This window comes from Sapajus apella, unplaced genomic scaffold, assembly GCF_009761245.1.
Source record: "Sapajus apella isolate SASKATOON/1434 unplaced genomic scaffold, GSC_monkey_1.0 scaffold19, whole genome shotgun sequence".
In the NCBI taxonomy this organism is placed as follows: domain Eukaryota; kingdom Metazoa; phylum Chordata; class Mammalia; order Primates; family Cebidae; genus Sapajus; species Sapajus apella.
The window spans coordinates 12,545,167-12,565,067 of NW_022436959.1; the positions used below are offsets into that span (position 1 = coordinate 12,545,167).

The 19,901-nt window shown below is 37.6% G+C and overlaps 1 protein-coding gene across 5 annotated transcripts in view; it reads right to left on the reverse strand.

Annotated features, from left to right (window-relative positions):
* The window catches only part of MPP6 (membrane palmitoylated protein 6), a 126,291-nt gene that overhangs the window by 51,744 nt on the left and 54,646 nt on the right, over positions 1 to 19,901 (reverse strand). For all 5 annotated transcript variants that reach the window (XM_032286976.1, XM_032286973.1, XM_032286977.1 and 2 more), the window contains exon 3: positions 940 to 1,092. In XM_032286976.1, the coding sequence (XP_032142867.1) occupies positions 940 to 1,092 (153 nt within the window). The remainder of the gene's footprint in view (positions 1 to 939; positions 1,093 to 19,901) is intronic.

The following is a 19,901-nucleotide window of genomic DNA, read 5'->3' on the forward strand; positions in this document are numbered from 1 at the left end:
CACATGTACCCCAAAACCTAAACTGCAATAAAAAAAAAAAGCAATAAAGGTTTATTTCTTGCTTAAAAAAAAAAAAACCTTCATATTTTGCAGTGACATTGTTGAAGGGTCACATAAAGTCTTTCGCTGAGAAAGAGCAAAAGGCTGTTACCATTTGATTTTCAGTGCTAAGATTTACAGGGGAAAGCAGGTGACACTTACTTTATTCTATTCCAGCACCATTCTTTTTCCACTAAAATGCAGTGTCCCAGTCATAAATCAAGTTGCCGTATCTGGCTGAATGTACTTATGGGTGGTTTCTATTCTTTTAAATGAGTTAATTTTTCTAACACCTTCCCCAATATCACGTTGTCTTAATTATAATAAGTTTACAAGAAATCTTTCCTGCCTTTTCTCTTCTGAAATGCATTCTTCTTCCTAAAACAGATGAACTCTTCACTGGTACATACCATTGCTAAAATGATACTTAGTACCTATGGAGATTATATTATATAACAGTTTCTGTACATTCACAGCTGTCTTACATTCCGTGGTCACTGACTGCATAACAATCTTGAGAAGTAATACTAAAAAGTATTGACTAAGAAACAGAATCATAGTGAGGAAGAAAAAAAATCCATTATCATAGTTAGGAAAATGGCTGCGGCAAGTGATCTGATGGTGAATTAAGGTTGTTTTCTTTAATGGCACAAAGGAAAATACACTGTGATGTATTTCTGTGACAGTGTACATTTTTGTAGTATTATAGTTACATATATCTGTTGATGTATTCTCAGCATATCAGCACATTAAGATACCAAGGTTGGAACTTACATACTTACCAATTATAGCCCTAAATGATACTTGAAGAAAACATCACCTTAAACTGGAACTTAAATGTTAAAGGGAAATACTTTGGGCATACAGGGAGCTTGGGAGTGGAGTGATAGGGAAAGTTACCTGGAAGTGTGGCTCTTTGAGTATACCAACCAGTTCTGCCACATTTTCATCCACATTTATTAGAGGAGTGATGTCTTCAAGAATTTCATTGACTAATTCCAAATTATTGTCACTGACAGCTTCTAGTTTGTAATCTTCTAGCCTCTCATGAGCCTGAAAAGATAACAGTGTATAAAGTAATAATACTTACTTGTTTTGCACCAGACAATGGTTTATTTCTTGATTTCTTTTTCATAAAGTTTTAAAATATATTACTTGGAGGTTTAATTCATGTGAACCAAATTTAGTATTTCAATCAGAAGCGATATAGAGATTTACCGCTAAGTATATAATGCAATATAATAAATCTGGGCCTCTAGTTCTATCTTGAAAGTCATGAAAAACTCACTTTTATAGCTAAACCATAAAAAAACTGCACAGGCCAGCTGACTATTACAAAACCTATTATGTCCCTTACCACCAAGAGAATTTCCTAATGACTTCCTAGAGTCAAGGCTCAAACTCTAGATGCTATTGTTACATTACATTAAAATAAATTATTAAGCAAAATAAAAACAAGAAATAGGAATGTAATCATTATATATGTTAATATTTTTTAAATGATAAAAATAATTTTGGAAACACCAGAATCCTGAAGCTCCTATCTTCCAATTTTGAAAATCAGCAGAAAAGAAATGTCACCTTAGAGCAGGTGGTCCTTAAACTGGATTTTTGAAATACAATATAATTTAATTACAGAAATGATCCTCTCCTGTCATTTATAACTAAAGTTGTTTGCTTCTTAATCTCACAATCTTTTCCACAGAAAATGGACCATGAAACACACTGTCGCAGAAAGTAGGTAATTCTAATCATCCTTTCATGTTAGGAGTAAAGCAGAGTTTTAAGTTTAAACTGAGAATGGACACTAAGCAGGATCCATCTTTTAACCATTCCTTGCTTTTGCGATAAATGATTGCTACATAATTTTGAAGACAGGAAAAGTATAATTATTAAGATTTAATTCATAAATAACACCATGTAAGATGGCAAATCTTATATTTCACTATTCATTTCAAGAAATGCTAAAGAAAAACCCACATTTCAAGTGGTAACTGTATCAACTAAACCTTTTCAGATACCTAAACTATAATAGTTTAGATGTTATTTCTACCATTTGGAGTGGACCCTTCAGAGTCCAAATAAAACATTCTAATTTTTAAAAGACAATTTTTCTTGTTTAAATCTATTTTTCTAGGTAATTTGTAAGAGAAAAATAAGTTCTTAAGTGGAAAGGAGCGCTATATATTAAGCAAGATTTTAAAGACCTTAAAAGAAGAAATTCTAAAAGTCATATGAAATACTGAGAAAGAAGAAAAAACTCTTACTAAACAAAAAGAAAAATATCAAAAGGCCAAATGTAATTTAAATAGAGGAAAAAGTTTTATGAGATTTAGATTTAAAAAAATAGACTAGAAAATGCCACAAGAAATGAAAATGGGTAAATCTGTAATCTTCTGAACATATAAGCCAGCTAAGGATGGGAAGACAAAGATACTCAATATTTATCATGAAAAGATTATCACAACTAGGAAAAAACAACAGAAAATAATCTACAAAATTAGTTAACTCTTATGAAATAAGCTATTATTGCCAATTGTTCCGACAGAAATATTTGCTGGCATAAACAACCACTACCTGATTTAGCACCTTTAACCTTGTGATACTCCAATACTCTTATGTTAGTATAAGAAGAAAGCTTCAAAGGAAAAAAAAAAAAAAAAAAAAAAAGGAAGGAAAGCAGCTTAGCATCTATCAAATGGCTTTTTTTTTGTGTTGGATACTATGTTCAAGTAGTGTGTGTGCATGTGTGTGTATCCAGGAAAGGTAAGTGTATTATACTCACGCTATAGATGGAGAAAATGATGCAAAAAAAAAAAAAGGTGAAGTGATTTGCTTGAGTTCACATTACTGGTGAACGAACAGCAGAGTCAGGTACTAATACCAAGACTTGAACTCCTATGTACTAAAGCTTATTTTACTTCATCTTTATAGAGAGAGCCACTCTAACATTAACTTGCAGTTAATTATTCAATCCAATAAATGATGCATTAGTCTCATTCACTTAAATGTATGACATACATCTTAATTTAGTTGTTGCTTATTAGCATGTCTCTTCCAGTCTAGATGTGTTAATTCTGTTACACCATATCTATCCTCATAGTTATTTTATACTTCTGTGGTTCAGAATACCACCTTAAGACTTTCACTCCTTTGCTCCAAGAGGTAAGAAGACCATTTATTTCTTCAGGAAAATGTTATATGATCAGCATCAGTACTTTAGACATCGGCAGTCCTCGGTTTAATTCAGGACTTTGGGACAAGTAAAGGAACAGAAACGATCAACTTGAAAACTCTAATAATATCTCCATTCCTTAGTATGTGTATTAACCTAATGCTCCCAAACTGGGTGAGGAAAAGTAGGAATGTGGAAAGACTAAGGGCAACAAAGAGAAAGGGAGTTGGGGGGAGTCATGTGAGAGGGCAGAATCATGTTAGAAAAAGAACCCCAAAATATCTGAAGATTTTGTCATATCAGCCTCACAGTCTGGTTCTATGGAAAAAAGAGAATCTCACTAAAAAATACAGAAATTGGAGGGAGGAAAAAAAGGTTTGTTTTTTTTTTTTTTTACAAACTGCAGCTATAAATATATTAACATGGAAAGGCAACATACTTGGGTTCAACAAGGATCAATTTCACTTTTTCTAAGAAAGCAAATGCTGATCCACGTTTATTAATATACAGCTTTTTAAGCTATGAGATACTGTCAAAAACTTGAAACCTCTAATTCACTTTAAGGTCAGAATTTTTTTAATTAGCTTTCAAGAGCCAAGTACCAACTTGAATTTATCAAACTAAAAAAGACAAAGAAACACACACACACACACACACACACACACAGAGAGAGAGAGAGAGAGAGAGAGAGAGAGAGAGAGAAACCAGAGGAGCAAGTGGGCCATAAGCTATTTAAATAAATCGTTTCCTTTTTTTTTTTTTTAAAGAGCATTACTGGAACACTAGCATAGCTCAGTAAAAATCTATTTTACTTGCCACAAGTGGCTGGAAGAACATTCTATGACTGACATTGAATATTTGCAGCTGGTACAAATATGGCCTAGCCTTCTTATAGATCCAATTCTGAGAATTTTATTAACCACTACACCTTTGAAAAATGAACTTCAGAGAAGAAAATGTTCTTTCAGAACTTCTAGGTATTTCACTCAAACACAATCCAACCATGTTTGCAAAGAGAAGTTATGGGCTATATCTAAAGTGACAAATATTATTCTCTAATAATAATCATATTATGTGGAGAAACCTGGTCTTTCTAAAACATAAGGGCATTATCATAAATTTTGCTATTATCTTTTTAGAAAAGGGCTAAGTATGTAGTCATTACTTACTAAATATTTCTTGAAAAAGCTAAGTAAATTGGAAATAAGTCTGGCTGTGATCAAGAGTCACCCTCTTCTTTTAGAGAGCTAAAACATGGAAGATGAACACATGTTCTCAAATACTCAAAAATAAAAAAGAATTTTTGAAAAGAAAGTAGAAATGAGACAGAGAATGGAGAACTTATTTTCTATTTTGCTTCTGCATACATTATATGAAAAAGAATAAGCTTTGCTCTGAAAAAAAAAAAAAAAAAAAAAAAAAAAAAAGAAGAGTAAATATAAGTAAATCAGAATGAAATTCTCTACTGAGTAAGGAATATATCAGAAATTTCCTAGTTAACCAAAATGTAAGTTCCAGGATTAGATGAGTTACATGTCAAGATAGTCAGGAAACTTGTAAATAACACCGCTGAGCTACTCTTGTATCTGTAGGGAGAGCCACACAGATATCAAAAAACTAGAAAAGGGAATATGTTAAATTTTTAAAAGAAAAAAAATGCTTGGCTTTAATAGTATTCAGAGGAAATACCAAATAATCTTTTTATAACCTTTGAGAAGGAAAGATATTTCTAAGTATAATAAAAAATCTGAAAGCTATACACATTATTTCAAAAAAGGCCCAATAAAATTAACTCCATGAACATTTTAAATTTTTCATCAAAAATCAACAAAGTCAAAATACAAATGAAAAACTAGGGTCAAAACACAATTCATGTTCAAGACAGAAACCTAATTTCCCTACTTATAAAGGACTTCTACAAATCAGTAAGAAAAAGATCGACAACTCCAGAGAACTGGGTGAAAAGTTTGAACACAAAATTGACAGAAAAATTCAAGAACCTGTCTTAAAAAATTTAATTTTATATTTCTAATTAACACATAGTATTGTACATATTTATGGTGTACAATGTGATATTTCAATGCATGAATATACATAGTATAATAATCAAGTGGGGTAATTACCATATCCATTATTTGAAATATTTATTTCTTTGGAGTGACAACATTCAAAATCTTCTCTTCTAGCTATCTTGAACTATTTATTACATTGTTATTTGCAATAGTCACCCTACTGTGTAACAAGTATGTCTTAAACATGAAAAGCCACACAACTTCACTAATAAGAGAAGTGCAAACTAAAACTTTATGAAATACCTTTTCTCTTTATCAGATTGGCAAGGATAAAAATTCTGATAACACATCATGTTAGTGAGAATGTGGGAAAAGACAGGCACTCTGACATATTTTTTCTAGTGGGAACATACACTGGCAAGCAAATTGATCTACCAAAATTACAGTGATTCTTCTCAGATCTAACCTAAAGTGAGGGTGTGTGTGTGTGTGTGTGTGTGCGTATACAAAATAACATGTAGCAAGATTATACATTACAGCATAACTGGTAAGAGAAAGGCCATCTATATATCAGGAGGCTGACTCAAAAAACCTGACATATCCATACAATCAAATATTATGGAACATTTACAAAGAATGAAGTATGTTACATAGGTACTGATATAAAATCTTATGCAAAAAAAGATCAGGGTTTAGGATAGCAGTATAAATCTACAACTTCCATTATATCTACTAGTGAAAGATTAGATACTTTCCCTTAAGATCAGAAACAAGACAAAGATGTCCACTCTCATCACTTCTATCTAACATTTGTACTGGCGGTTATAGCCAGGACAATTAGGCAAGAAAAAAAAAAAGCCATTCAGGTTGAAAAGAAATAACTGTCTATATTCAGATGCCATGACCTTGTATTTAAAAAATCCTAAGGAGTCCACTAAAAGATTATTTGAATAAAAAAATAAGTTCAGCAATAAGATCGATGTACAAAAATCAATTATATTTCTATTCACTAGCAAATAGAAATATGAAAAACCTGAAAATGAAATTTAAAACCAAGTCCATTCATAACAGTATCAAAAAGAATAAAATACTCAGGCTTAACAAAATAAATGTAAAACTTATACTCTGAAAATTACAAAACACTGTTGAAAGAAATGGAAGATTTAAATAAATGTTCATGGATTTGAAGACTTATCACTGTTAAAACGGCAATACTACCCAGAATGAACTATGGATTCAATGCAATGCCTACTGGAATCTCAGGTGACATGTTTATAGAAATGGACAAACTGAATTACCCAGTTATATACCCAGGAAAAATAAAAACTGTCTACATAAAAGTGTGTCCAAGAATGTTTATGGCAGCACTATTCATAATATAGGCTGAGTATCCCTAATCCAAAAATCTAAAATCCAAAATGCTATAAAATCTAAAACTGAGAATTTTCTTAAATTAATGATGGACACCAAACCACAGATCCAGGAGGCTCACAGAAGGAGCAGGATTAAAACCTGAAATTCTAACTCTAGGTATATAATATTCAAATTGCAGAAAATTTAAAACAAAATACTGAAAGAATGGGGTGTATGCGGGGGAAACCTTACCTATAGAGGAGCAAGCCCAAGAATTATATTTAACTTCTCCTCAGGAAACATGCAAGCAACAAGCAGAGAATAGAGTGAAATATTAAAAATGTTGAAAGGAAAAAAAAAAAACAACAACTCCACCAACCTGGAATTATCTAACCAGTGAAGTTATCACTCAAAAGTTAGGGGAAAAAAAAAAGGACTTTTTCAAACAAATAAAAATTGAGCAAATTTGTTACTAGTACACCTGTCTTGCAAGAAACGTTAAAAGACATTCATCAGAAAGAAGGAAATGATGTTAAGTCCAAAACTCAGGTCTACATAAAGAGTGCTAGAGAAAAATATAAAGGTAAAACAAAATCTTTTTTCTTCTTCTTAATTGATTTAATGGATACATTATTCACAGTAATAATGTACTTAATTATTACAGCTTATGGATAAATGAAATGAATGACAGCAATATTATATGGGACAGGAAGGAGAAACTGGAAACAGTGTTATTTATAAGGTGGTTGCACTATCCATGAAGTGGTACAGTGTTATTCAAAAGTAGATTAGATTGCAAACGTATGCTGCAAAATCAAGGAGGAATGCTAAACAGTTTTTTTTTTAAAGTCTAATTAATATGCTGAGAGGAGAAAAAGACGAAATCATATAAAATGTTTAGTTAAAGCAAGAAAACAGAAAATGAGAGACACAAGGAAAAAAAGGAAGGCAAGCAGGCAACAAATAGAAAACAGTAACAGTACAAAAGATATTAATCAAATTACATCAATAATCATGTTAAACATTAATGATCTAAAGCACTTAAAAGAAACTATCAGAGTGAATAAAAGAAGATCACATTATAAGTTGTCTACAAGAAACTTTAAATACAAAGATACAGATAGATTAAAACTAAAGGTATGGAGAAAGATGTATATACATGCTAACACTAACTAAAAGAAAACTGCAGTAGCTATATTAATTTCAGGCAGGGCAGACTTCAAATCAAGAAAAATTATTGAGAACAAAGACAGGTATTACATAATGATAAGAGTTAATTCTCTGAGAAGATATAACTATCTTAATGAATGTGTGTTTAACAAAAGAGCATTAAAATACGGGAGGTAAAGTCTGACAGAACTGCAAGAAGAGATAGGTTAATCTACTATTACAGTTGGAAGGCTTCAACATCCTACTAGCAGTATAAGCACAGCTTAGATACTGCAGTTTCTGTTCCAGATAACCACAATAAAGCAAAAACCACAACAAAGTAAGTCACACAAATTTTTTTGTTTCCCTGAGCATATAAAAGTTATGTTTACATGATAAGGTGGTCTATTAAGTGTGCAACTGCAATATGTCTAAAAGACAATGTGCATACCTTAATTTAAAAATACTTTAAAGGTTAAAATACTAATGATCAGAGCCTTCGGAGAGTTGAAATCTTTTTGCTAGTGGAAGGTCTTGCCTTGATGCTGATAGCTGCTGACTGATCAAGGTGGTGGTTGCTGAGGGCTTGGGTGGCTGTTGCGATTTCTTAAAATAAGTCAACAATAAGGTTTGCCACATCGATGGACTCTGTTTTCATGAAAGATTTCTCCACAACATGCAATGCTGTTTGAGAGCATTTTATCCAAGCAAAACTTCTTTCAAAATTGGAGTCAATTCTTTCAAGTCCTGCTGTTGCTTTATCAACTAAACTTCATGTAATATTCATAATCCTTTGTCATTTCAACAATTTTCACAGCATCGAGTATATTCCATTTCTAGAAACCATTTTCATTGCTCATTCATAAGAAGCAACTCCTCATCTGTTCAAGTTTTATCATGACATTGCAGCAATGTAATCACATCTTCACGTTCCACTTCTATTTCTTGTTCTCTTGTTTCCAACACATCGAAAAGTGACTGAACCCCTCAAAGACATCCATGAGAACTGGACTCAACTTCTCCCAAACTCACATAAATGTCGATATTCTGACCTTCTCCCATGCATCATAAATGTCCTTAAAGGCATCTAGAATAGTAAACACTTTCTGGAAGGTTTTCAATTTACTTTATCCAGATCTATTAGAGGAAATCGAAATCTATGGCAGCTGTAGCTCTATGAAACGTATTTAAGTACGACTCAAAAGTCAAAACTACCCCTTAATCCATGAGCTGCAGAACAGATGTGTTTGCAGGAATGAGAACATTCCTCTCCTTGTCAATTTCCATCAGAGCTCTTGGGTGACCAGGTGTGTTGTCAATAAACAGTAGTATTTTGAAAGAAATTTTTCCTGAGCAGTAATTCCCAACAGTGGGGTTAAAATATGCAGCATACCATGCTGTAAACAGATGTACTGTCATCTAGGCTTTGTTATTCCAGTTAGAGGGCGCAGGCAGAGTAGACTTAGCATAATTCTTATGAGCTCTAGGATCTTCAGAATGGTAAACGAGCACTGGCTTCCACTTAAAGTCATCAGCTACATAAGCCCCTAACCAAAGAGTCAGCCTGTCCCTTTGAAGGCAGGTATTGACTTCTCTCTAGCTGTGAAAGCCCTAGATTATCTTCTTCCAATGCAAGGCTGTTTTGTCTGCATTGAAAATCTGTTCTTTAGCATAGCCACCTGCATCAAGATGATCTTAGCTAGATCTTCTAGATAACTTGTTGCAGCTTTTAAAAAAAAAAAAAATCATCATACTTTAAGTTCTGGAATATATGTGCAAAACGTGCAGGTTTGTTACATAGGTATATATGTGCCATGGTGGTTTGCTGTACCCATCAACCTGTCACCTACATTAGGTATTTCTCCTAATGCTATCCCTCCCCCTTGCCCCCCACCCCTCAACAGGCCCCCGTGTGTGATGTTCCCCTCCCTGTGCCCACGTTTTCACTGTTCAACTTCTCACTTATGAGTGAGAACATGCAGTGTTTGGTTTTCTGTTCCTGTATTAGTTTGCTGAGAATGATGGTTTCCAGTTTCATCCACGTCCCTGCAAAGGGCATAAACTCATTCTTTTTTATAGCTGCATAGTATTCAATGGTGTATATGTGCCACATTTTCTTTATCCAGTCTATCATTAATGGGCATTTGGGTTGGTTCCAAGTCTTTGCTATTGTGAACAGTGCTGCCATAAACATACATGTACATATGTCTTTATAGTAGAATCATTTACAATCCTTTTGGGTATATATCCAGTAATGGGACTGCTGGGTCAAATGGTTTCTAATTCTACATCCTTGACGAATCGCCACACTGTCTTCTACAGTGGTTGAACTAATTTACACTTCCACCAACAATGTAAAAGTATTCCCATTTCTCCACATACTCTCCAGCATCTGTTTCCTGACTTTTTAATGATCACCATTCTAACTGGCATGAAAAGGTATATCATTACGGTTTTGATTTGCATCTTTCTAATGACCAGTGATGATGTGCTTTTTTTCATATGTTGGCTGCATAAATATCTTTTTTTGAGAAGTGTCTGTTCATATCCTTTGCCCACTTTTTGGTGGGGTTGTTTTATTCTTGTAAATTTGTTTAAGTTACTTTCTGGATATTAGCCCTTTGTCAGATGGATGGATTGCAAAAATTTTCTCCCACTGTGTTGGTTGCCTGTTCACTCTGATGTTAGTTTCTTTTGCTGTGTAGAAGCTCTTTAATTATATACGATTTGTCAATTTTTGCTTTTGTTGCAATTGCTTCTGGTGATCTAATCATGAAGTCTGCCCATGCCTATGTCCCAAATAGTACTGCCTAGGTTTTCTTCTAGGGTTTTTATGGTTTTTGGACTTACATTGAAATCTTTAATCCATCTTGAGTTAATTTTTGTATGAGGTGTAAGGAAGGGGTTTAGTTTCAGTTTTCTGCATATGGCTAGCCAGTTTTCCCAACATCATTTATTAAATAGGGAATCCTTTCCTCATTGCTTATTTTTGTCAGATTTGTCAAAGACGGATGCAGACGTATGGCGTTGTTTCTGAGGTCTCTGTTCTGTTCCATTGGTGTATGTATCTGTTTTGGTACCAGTACCATGCCATTTTGGTTACTGTAGCCTTGAGTATAGTTTGAAGTCAGGTAGCATGATGCCTCCAGCTTTCTTCTTTTTGCTTAGGATTATCTTGGCTATATAGGCTCTTTTTTGGTTCCATATGAAATTTAAAGTGTTTTTTTCTAATTCTGTATAGAAAGTCCATGGTAGCTTAACGGGAATAGCACTGAATCTATAAATTACTTTGGGCAGTATGGCCATTTTCATGATATCGATTCTTCCTATCGATGAGCATGGAATGGTTTTCCACCATTTGTTTATGTCCTATCTTATTTCCTTAAGGAGTTGTTTGTAGTTCTTCTTGAAGAGGTCCTTCACATCCCTTGTAAGTTGTGTTCCTAGGTATTTTATTCTCTTTGTATCAATTGTGAATGCGAGTTTACTCATGCTTTTGCTTTCTATTATTGGTGTATAGGAATGCTGGTGATTTTTGTACATGGATTTTGTATCCTGAGACTTTGCTGAAGTTGCTTACCAGCTTAAGGAGATTTTGGGCTGAGACGATGGGGTTTTACCAGAGACTAGGATTGACCCCTGCTTTTTTTGGTTTGTTTTTCATTTGTTTGGTAAATATTTCTCCATCCCTTTATTTTGAGCCTATATGTGTCACTGCACATGAGATGGGTCTCCTGAATACAGCAGACTGATGGGTCTTGACTCTTTATCCAATTTGCCAGTCTTCTTGCTTTTTTTTTTTTTTGAGATGGAGACTTGCTCTGTCACCCCAGCTAGTGTGCAGTAGCACAATTCCAGCCCATTGCAACCTCCACCTGCCACGATCAAGTAATTCTCCTGCCTCAGCATCCTGAGTAGCTGGGATTACATGCACCTGCCACTGTGCCCAGCTAATTTTTGTATTTTTAGTAGACATGGGGTTTCACCATCTTGGCCAGGCTGATCTCAAATTCCTGACCTCGTAAACCACCTGCCTCAGCCCCCCAAAGTGCTGGAATTACAGGTGTAAGTCACCGCTCCTGGCCAGTCTTTTTTTGTTTTTGAGACAGAGTTTCACTCTGTCACTAGGCTGGAGTGCAGTGGTGCAATCTCAGCTCACAGCAACCTCCACATCCTGGGTTCAAGCGATTCTCCTGCCTCAGCCTCCCAAGTAGCTGGGACTACAGGTGTGTACTGCTATGCCCAGCTAACTTTTATATTTTTAGTAGAGATGGGGTTTCACCATGTTGGCCAGGATGGTCTCAATCTCTTGATCTCGTGATCTGCCCACCTCAGCCTCCCAAAGTGCTGGGATTACACACATGAGCCACCATGCCCAGCCCGGTCTGTGTCTTTTAACTGCGGCATTTAGTTCATTTACACTTAAGGTTAATATTGTTATGTGATCCTGTTATTATAATGCTAGCTGGTTATTTTGGCCATTAGTTGATGGCAGTTTCTTCATAGTGTCAATGGTCTTTACATTATGGTATGTTTGTGCAGTGACTGGGACCAGTTTTTCCTTTCCATATTTAGTGCTTCCTTCAGGAGCTCTTGTAAGGCAGGCCTGATGGTTACAAAATCCCTCAGTATTTGCTTGTCTGTAAAGGATTTTATTTCTCCTTCACTTATGAAGCTTAATTTGGCTGGATATGAAATTGAGTTGAAATTCTTTTCTTTAAGAATGTTGAGGGAGGATCCAAGATGGCCGTTTAGGAACAGCTCAGGATTGCAGCTCCCAGTGAAAGCGCAGAGGGTGAGCGGACGCCGCATTTTTATTGCCCACAGACTAGGAAATTCCCAGGTGGAGGAGCTCCACAGGTCACCAGCGCGGCTGTTTCGGCCAGCACGGCTGTGCCGGCCGGCACCGCTGCTTTGTCGGCGCCCCGGAGCAGCGGTTCTCCGTACAAAATACACCGGTCCGGGTGCCCTTTTGGCTGGCGATTGGAGCCATGGGAAGTCGCCCATTCGTCTGTTTAAAAAGGGGACTGAGCAGGGAACCAGGACAGATTCCAGGAAAAAAAGCGCCACAAACCTCAGTGCCGCTGTTTAAGCCAGCGCAGTGAGTGGCCGCAGGGGAAAACAAACAGACCCCGGCACCTCTTCAACAGGCGACTGGAACACCAACTTAAAAAAGGCTCTGAGGCAGGGAGCCAGGCGATCAGGCTCGGCTGGTCCCACCCCCACAAAAGAACAGCAACCAGAAACTCTGGATTGAGACTTTCACAGCAAACGCAGCTGAACCGGGGATGGTCCAGCTCTGTGGGGGAGGGGCATCCACCATTACCGAGGCAGCCCGCCAGGACAGACGTAGTAGGCTAATGCTGAGGCAGCCCGCCGTTGCCAAGGCAACCCGCCACAGCAGAGAGACTCCGCCTCAACAGAGGCGGCCCACCATCGCCAAAGCAGTTCTAACTACACCCATATAAAGAGGACTGCAGGGAAGTTCACTTGGCAGCAGGGCGGAGCCAACAGCAGCTCAGCAAAGTCTCTATAGGCCGACAGTGACTAGGCTGCTTCCTTGCTGGGCAGGGCAGGTCTGAAGGAAAAAAAAAAAAAAAAAGAAGGCGGCAGCATAACGGAAACTCAAAAATAAAGCCCTAAATCCCTGGGACAGAGCACCTGAGAACAAAAAGGAGTTTATGAGTTCTGCTGCAGCAGACCTAAATGTACCTGCCCAGCAGCTCTGAATGAACAACAACAGAGCTCACAGCTCACCATTTGAGCTCCTATAAAGAAGAGACCATCTCCTCAAGCAGCTCCCTGACCCCTATATATCCAAAGAGGCACCTCATAAAGGAGAGATCAGATTGACACTAGGCGGGTATCCTTCTGGGACTAAGATAGCAGAAGAAGAAAACTGGTAACAACCCTTACTGTTCAGCAGCTGCTGCAGGTGAACCCCAGGCAAGCAGGGCCTGGAGTGAACCTCAGCAGACCTACAGCAGAGGGGCTAGACTGTCAGAAGGAAAACCAAGAAACAGAAATAACCTCATCATCAACAAACAGAACATCAATCTGAAAGATTTGAGACCCAATCTGAAAGCCAGCAACTACAAAGTCGACAGGTGGATAAATCCTTAAAGATGGGAAGAAACCAGCACAAAAAGGATGAAAACACCCGAAACCAGAACACCTCTCCTCCTACAAGGGATCACAACTCCTCACCATCAAGGGAACAAGGTTGGAGGGAGAATGAGTGTGATGAAATGACAGAATCAGATTTCAGAAGGTGGGTAGTAAGAAACTTCTGTGAACTTAAAGAACATGTTCTAACCAAATGCAAAGAAACTAAGAACCTTGAAAAAAGATTTGACGAAATGCTAACGAGAATGGACAAAATAGAAAGGAATATAAGTGAATTGATGGAGCTGAAAAACGCAACACGAGAACTTCGCGAAGCATGCACAAGTATCAACAGCCGAATTGACCAAGCGGAAGAAAGGATACCAGAGGTCGAAGATCAACTCAATGAAATAAAATGGGAAGGCAATACTGGAGGAGAAAGGGTAAAAAGGAATGAACAAAATCTCCAAGAAATGTGGGACTACGTGAAAAGACCTAATCTACGTTTGATAGGCGTACCTGAATGCGACGAAGAGAATGAATCCAAGCTGGAAAATACTCTTCAGGATATTATCCAGGAAAACGTCCCCAACCTAGCAAGGCAGGCAAACATTCAAATCCAGGAAATACAGAGAACACCACAAAGATATTCGTCAAGAAGAGCAACCCCAAGGCACATAATCGTCAGATTCACCAGGGTTGAAATGAAGGAGAAAATACTAAGGGCAACCAGAGAGAAAGGTCGGGTTACCCACAAAGGGAAGCCCATCAGACTCACAGCAAATCTCTCAGCAGAAACCCTACAAGCCAGAAGAGAGTGGGGCCCAATATTCAACATCCTTAAAGAAAAGAACTTTCAACCCAGAATCTCCTATCCAGCCAAACTAAGCTTCATAAATGAAGGAAAAATAAAATACTTTGGGAACATGCAAGTACTCAGAGATTTCGTCACCACCAGGCCAGCTCTACAAGAGCTCCTGAAAGAGGCTCTACACATATAAAGGAACAAGTACCAGCTCAACTAAAGGGCAAAACACCCAGCTAGCACCAAAATGGCAGTATCAAATTCGCACATAACAATATTAACCCTAAATGTAAATGGAGTAAATGCCCCAATCAAAAGACACAGACTGGCAAATTGGATAAAAAGACAAAACCCGTCGGTGTGCTGTATTCAGGAAACCCATCTCACATGCAAGGATACACAAAGGCTCAAAATAAAGGGATGGAGGAAGATTTACCAAGCAAATGGAGAGCAAAAAAAAAAGCAGGAGTTGCAATTCTCATCTCTGATAGACTTTAAAGCAACAAAGGTCATAAGGGACAAAGTGGGACATTACATAATGGTAAAAGGATCAATGCAACAAGAGCTAACGATCCTAAATATACACGCACCCAATACAGGAGCACCCAGATTCATAAGGCAAGTTCTTAATGACTTACAAAGAGACTTAGACTCCCACACAATAATAGTGGGAGACTTTAACACCCCATTGTCAATATTAGATCAACCAGACAGAAAATTAACAAGGATATCCAGGACTTGAACTCAGACCTGGACCAAGCAAACCTAATAGACATTTACAGAACTCTCCACCCCAAATCCACAGAATATACATTCTTCTCAGCACCACATCACACCTACTCTAAAATTGACCACATAATTGGAAGTAAATCACTCCTCAGCAAATGCAAAAGAACGGAAATCATAACAAACAGTCTCTCAGACCACAGTGCAATCAAGTTAGAACTCAGAATTCAAAAACTAACCCCAGAACCGCACAGCTTCATGGAAACTGAACAACTTGCTCTTGAATGTTGACTGGATAAACAATGAAATGAAGACAGAAATAAAGATGTTCTTCGAAACCAACGAGAATGAAGACACAACATACCAGAATCTCTGGGACACATTTAAAGCAGTCTCTAGAGGAAAATACATAGCAATAAGTGCCCACGAGAAGCAAGGAGAGATCAAAATTTGACACCCTATCGTCAAAATTGAAAGAGCTAGAGGAGCAAGATAAAAAAAACTCAAAACCTAGCAGAAGACAAGAAATAGCTAAGATCAGAGCAGAACTGAAGAAGATAGAGACATAAAAAACCCTTCAAAAAATCAATAAATCCAGGAGGTGGTTTTATGAAAAGATCAACAAAACAGACAGACCACTAGCCAGATTAATAAAAGAGAGAATAACCAAATTGATGCAATAAAAAACAATAAAGGGGATATCACCACAGATTCCACAGAAATTCAAACCATCATCAGAGATTATTACAAACAACTCTATGCACATAAACTAATAAACCTGGAAGAAATGGATAAATTCCTGGACACTTGCCTCCTCCCAAGCCTAAACCAGTTCAATATAGTATTAGAAGTTCTAGCCAGAGCAATCGGGCAAGAAAAAGAAATAAAGGGCATTCAAATAGGAAAGGAGGAAGTCAAATTGTCTCTATTTGCAGACTACATGATTGTATATCTAGAAGACCCCATTGTCTCAGCCCCAAATCTCCTGAAACTGATAAGCAACTTCAGCAAAGTCTCAGGATACAAAATCAATGTGCAAAAATCACATGCATTCCTATACACCAATAAGACTTAAAGAGAGCCAAATCCAGAACAAACTTCCATTCACAATTGCCACAAAGAGAATAAAATACCTAGGAATACAACTAACAAGGAACGTAAAGGACCTCTTCAAGGAGAACTACAAGCCACTGCTCAACGAAATAAGAGAGGACACAAACAGATGGAGAAACATTCCATGTTCATGGTTAGGAAGAATCAATATCATGAAAATGGCCATACTGCCCAAAGTAATTTACAGATTCAATGCTATCCCCATCAAGCTACCGATGACCTTCTTCGCAGAACTGGAAAAAACCACCTTAAACTTCATATGGAACCAAAAGAGAGCCCGCATAGCCAAGTCAATTCTAAGCAAAAAGAACAAAGCTGGAGGCATCACACTACCAGACTTCAAACTATACTACAAGGCTACAGTAATCAAAACAGCACGATACTGGTACCAAAACAGAGACATAGACCAATGGAACAGAACAGAGGTCCCGGAGGCAACACAACATATCTACAACCATCTGATCTTTGACAAACCAGACAAAAACAAGCAATGGGGAAAGGATTCCCTGTTCAATAAATGGTGTTGGGAAAGCTGGCTAGCCATGTGCAGAAAGCAGAAACTGGACCCCTTCCTGACACCTTACACTAAAGTTAACTCCAGATGGATCAAAGACTTAAACATAAGACCTAACACCATAAAAACTGTGGAAGAAAATCTAGGCAAAACCATTCAGGACATAGGTGTAAGCAAGGACTTCATGACCAAAACACCAAAAGCATTGACAACAAAAGTCAAAATAGACAAATGGGACCTAATCAAACTCCACAGCTTTTGCAAAGCAAAAGAAACAGTCATTAGAGTGAATCGGCAACCAACAGAATGGGAAAAAAATTTTGCAGTTTACCCATATGACAAAGGGCTGATATCCAGAATTTACAAAGAACTAAAACAGATTTACAAGAAAAAAACTAACAAGCCCATTCAAAAGTCGGCAAAGGATATGAACAGACACTTTACAAAAGAAGACACACATGAGGCCAACAAACATATGAAAAAATGCTCATCATCACTGGTCATCAGAGAAATGCAAATCAAAACAACATTGAGATACCATCTCATGCCAGTTAGAATGGCGATCATTAAAAAATCTGGAGACAACAGATGCTGCAGAGGATGTGGAGAAATAGGAACACTTTTACACTGTTGGTGGGAGTGTAAATTAGTTCAACCATTGTGGAAGACAGTGTGGCAATTCCTCAAGGACCTAGAAATAGAAATTCCATTTGACCCAGCAATCCCATTACTGGGTATATATCCAAAGGATTACAAATTGTTCTACTATAAGGACACGTGCGCACGAATGTTCATTGCAGCACTGTTTACAATAGCAAAGACCTGGAACCAACCCAAATGCCCATTGACGATAGACTGGATAGGGAAAATGTGCCACATTTTCCATGGAATATTATGCAGCCATCAAAAACGATGAGTTCAGGTCCTTTGTAGGGACATGGATGAACCTGGAAACCATCATTCTCAGCAAACTGACAGAAGAGCAGGAGATCAAACACCGCATGTTCTCACTCACAGGCGGGTGTTGAACAATGAGAACACATGGACACAGGAAGAGGAGCACTACACACTGGGGTCTGTTGGGGGGAAATAGGGGAGGGACGGTGGGGGGTGGGGAGCTGGGGAGAGATAGCAAGGGGAGAAATGCCAGATGTAGGTGATGGGGAGGAAGGCAGCAAATCACACTGCCACGTGTGTACCTATGCAACAATTTTGCACGTTCTTCACATGTACCCCCAAACCCAAAATGCAATAAAATAAATGGGGGGGGGGGAATAATAAATAAATAAATAAAAATGGCAATTGTCAAAAAAAATAAAACAAAAAACTTAAACTGAGGGAGTAAGGGTTTGTCTGATTATACCTTGAAATAAATATATTTTTAAGTCAAAAAAAAAAAAAAAAAAAAAAAAAGAATGTTGAATATTGGCCCCCACTCTTTTCTGGCTTGTTGGGTTTCTGCAGAAAGATCTGCTGTTAGGCTGATGGGCTTCCCTTTGTGGTAACCCCATCTTTCTGTCTGCCGTTAACATTTTTTCCTTAATTTCAACCTTGGTTATTGTGATGATTATGTGTCTTAGGGCTGACTCTTCTCAAGGAATATCTTTTCGGTGTTTTCTGTATTTCCTGGATTTCGATATTGGCTGTCTTGCTATGTTGGGGAAGTTCTCCTGGATAATATCCTGAAGTGTGCTTTCCAACTTGGTTCCTTCTCCCTATCACTTTCAGGTATATCAATCAAACGTAGGTTTGGTCTTTCCACATAGTCCCATATTTCTTGGAGGTTTTGTTAGCTCCGTTTCATTCTTTTTTCTCTAATCTTGTCTTCACGATTTCATTAAGTTGATGTTCAATCTCTGATATCCTTTCTTCCACCTGATCGATTTCGCTATTGATACCTGAGTATGCTAAGTTCTCGTGCTGTGTTTTTCAGCTCCATCAGGTCATTTACGTTCTTCTCTAAACTGGTTATTCTAGTCAGTATTTCGTCTAACTTTTTTTCAAGGTTCTTAGCTTCTTTGTATTAGGTTAGAACATACTCCTTTAGCTCGGAGGAGTTTGTTATTACCCACCTTCTCAAGCCTACTTCTGTCAATTTATTAAACTCATTCTCTGTCCAGCTTTTTCCCTTGCTGGTGAGGAGTTTCGATCCTTTGGAGAAGAGGTGTTCTGATTTTTGGAATTTTCAGCCTTTTTTGCACTATTTTTTCCTCGTCTTCTTGGATTTATCTACCTTTGGTTTTTGCCGTTGGTGACCTTTGGATGGGGTTTTAGTGTGGCGGTTCTTTTTGTTGATGTTGATGCTATTGGTTTGTTTGTTAGTTTTCCTTTTAACAGTCAGGCCTCTCTTCTGCAGGTCTGCTGGAGTTTGCTGGAGGTTCACTCCAGACCCTGTTTGCATGGGTTTCACCAGTGGAGGCTGCAGAACAGCAAAGAGAGCTGCCTGCTCCTTCCTCTGGAAGCTTTGTCCCAGGGGGTACCTGCCAGACGCTACACACAGCTCTCCTGTATGAGGTATCTGTCGACCCCTGCTGGAACGTGTTTCCCTGTCAGGAGGCATGGGGGTCAGGGATCTACTTCAGGAGACAGTCAGTTAGCACTTTTAATTTAAGAACTTTTCCTTTACATTTGCAACTTAGCTGTTTGGCCCAAAAGGCCTAGCTTTCAGCATGTCTCATGTTTCAACAGCCCTTCTTCATTAAGCTTAATCATTTCTAACTTCTGATTTAAAGTGAGAGATGTTTAACTTTTCTTTTCATGTGAATACTTAGAGGCCATCACAGGGTTGTTAAGTGGCCTAATCTCAATATTGTTGTGTCTCAGGGAACCGGAGATATGAGAGAGAGAGAGGGAGGGAGGGGGGGAGAGAGAGAGAGAGAGAGAGAGAGAGAGAGAGAGAGAGAGAGAGAG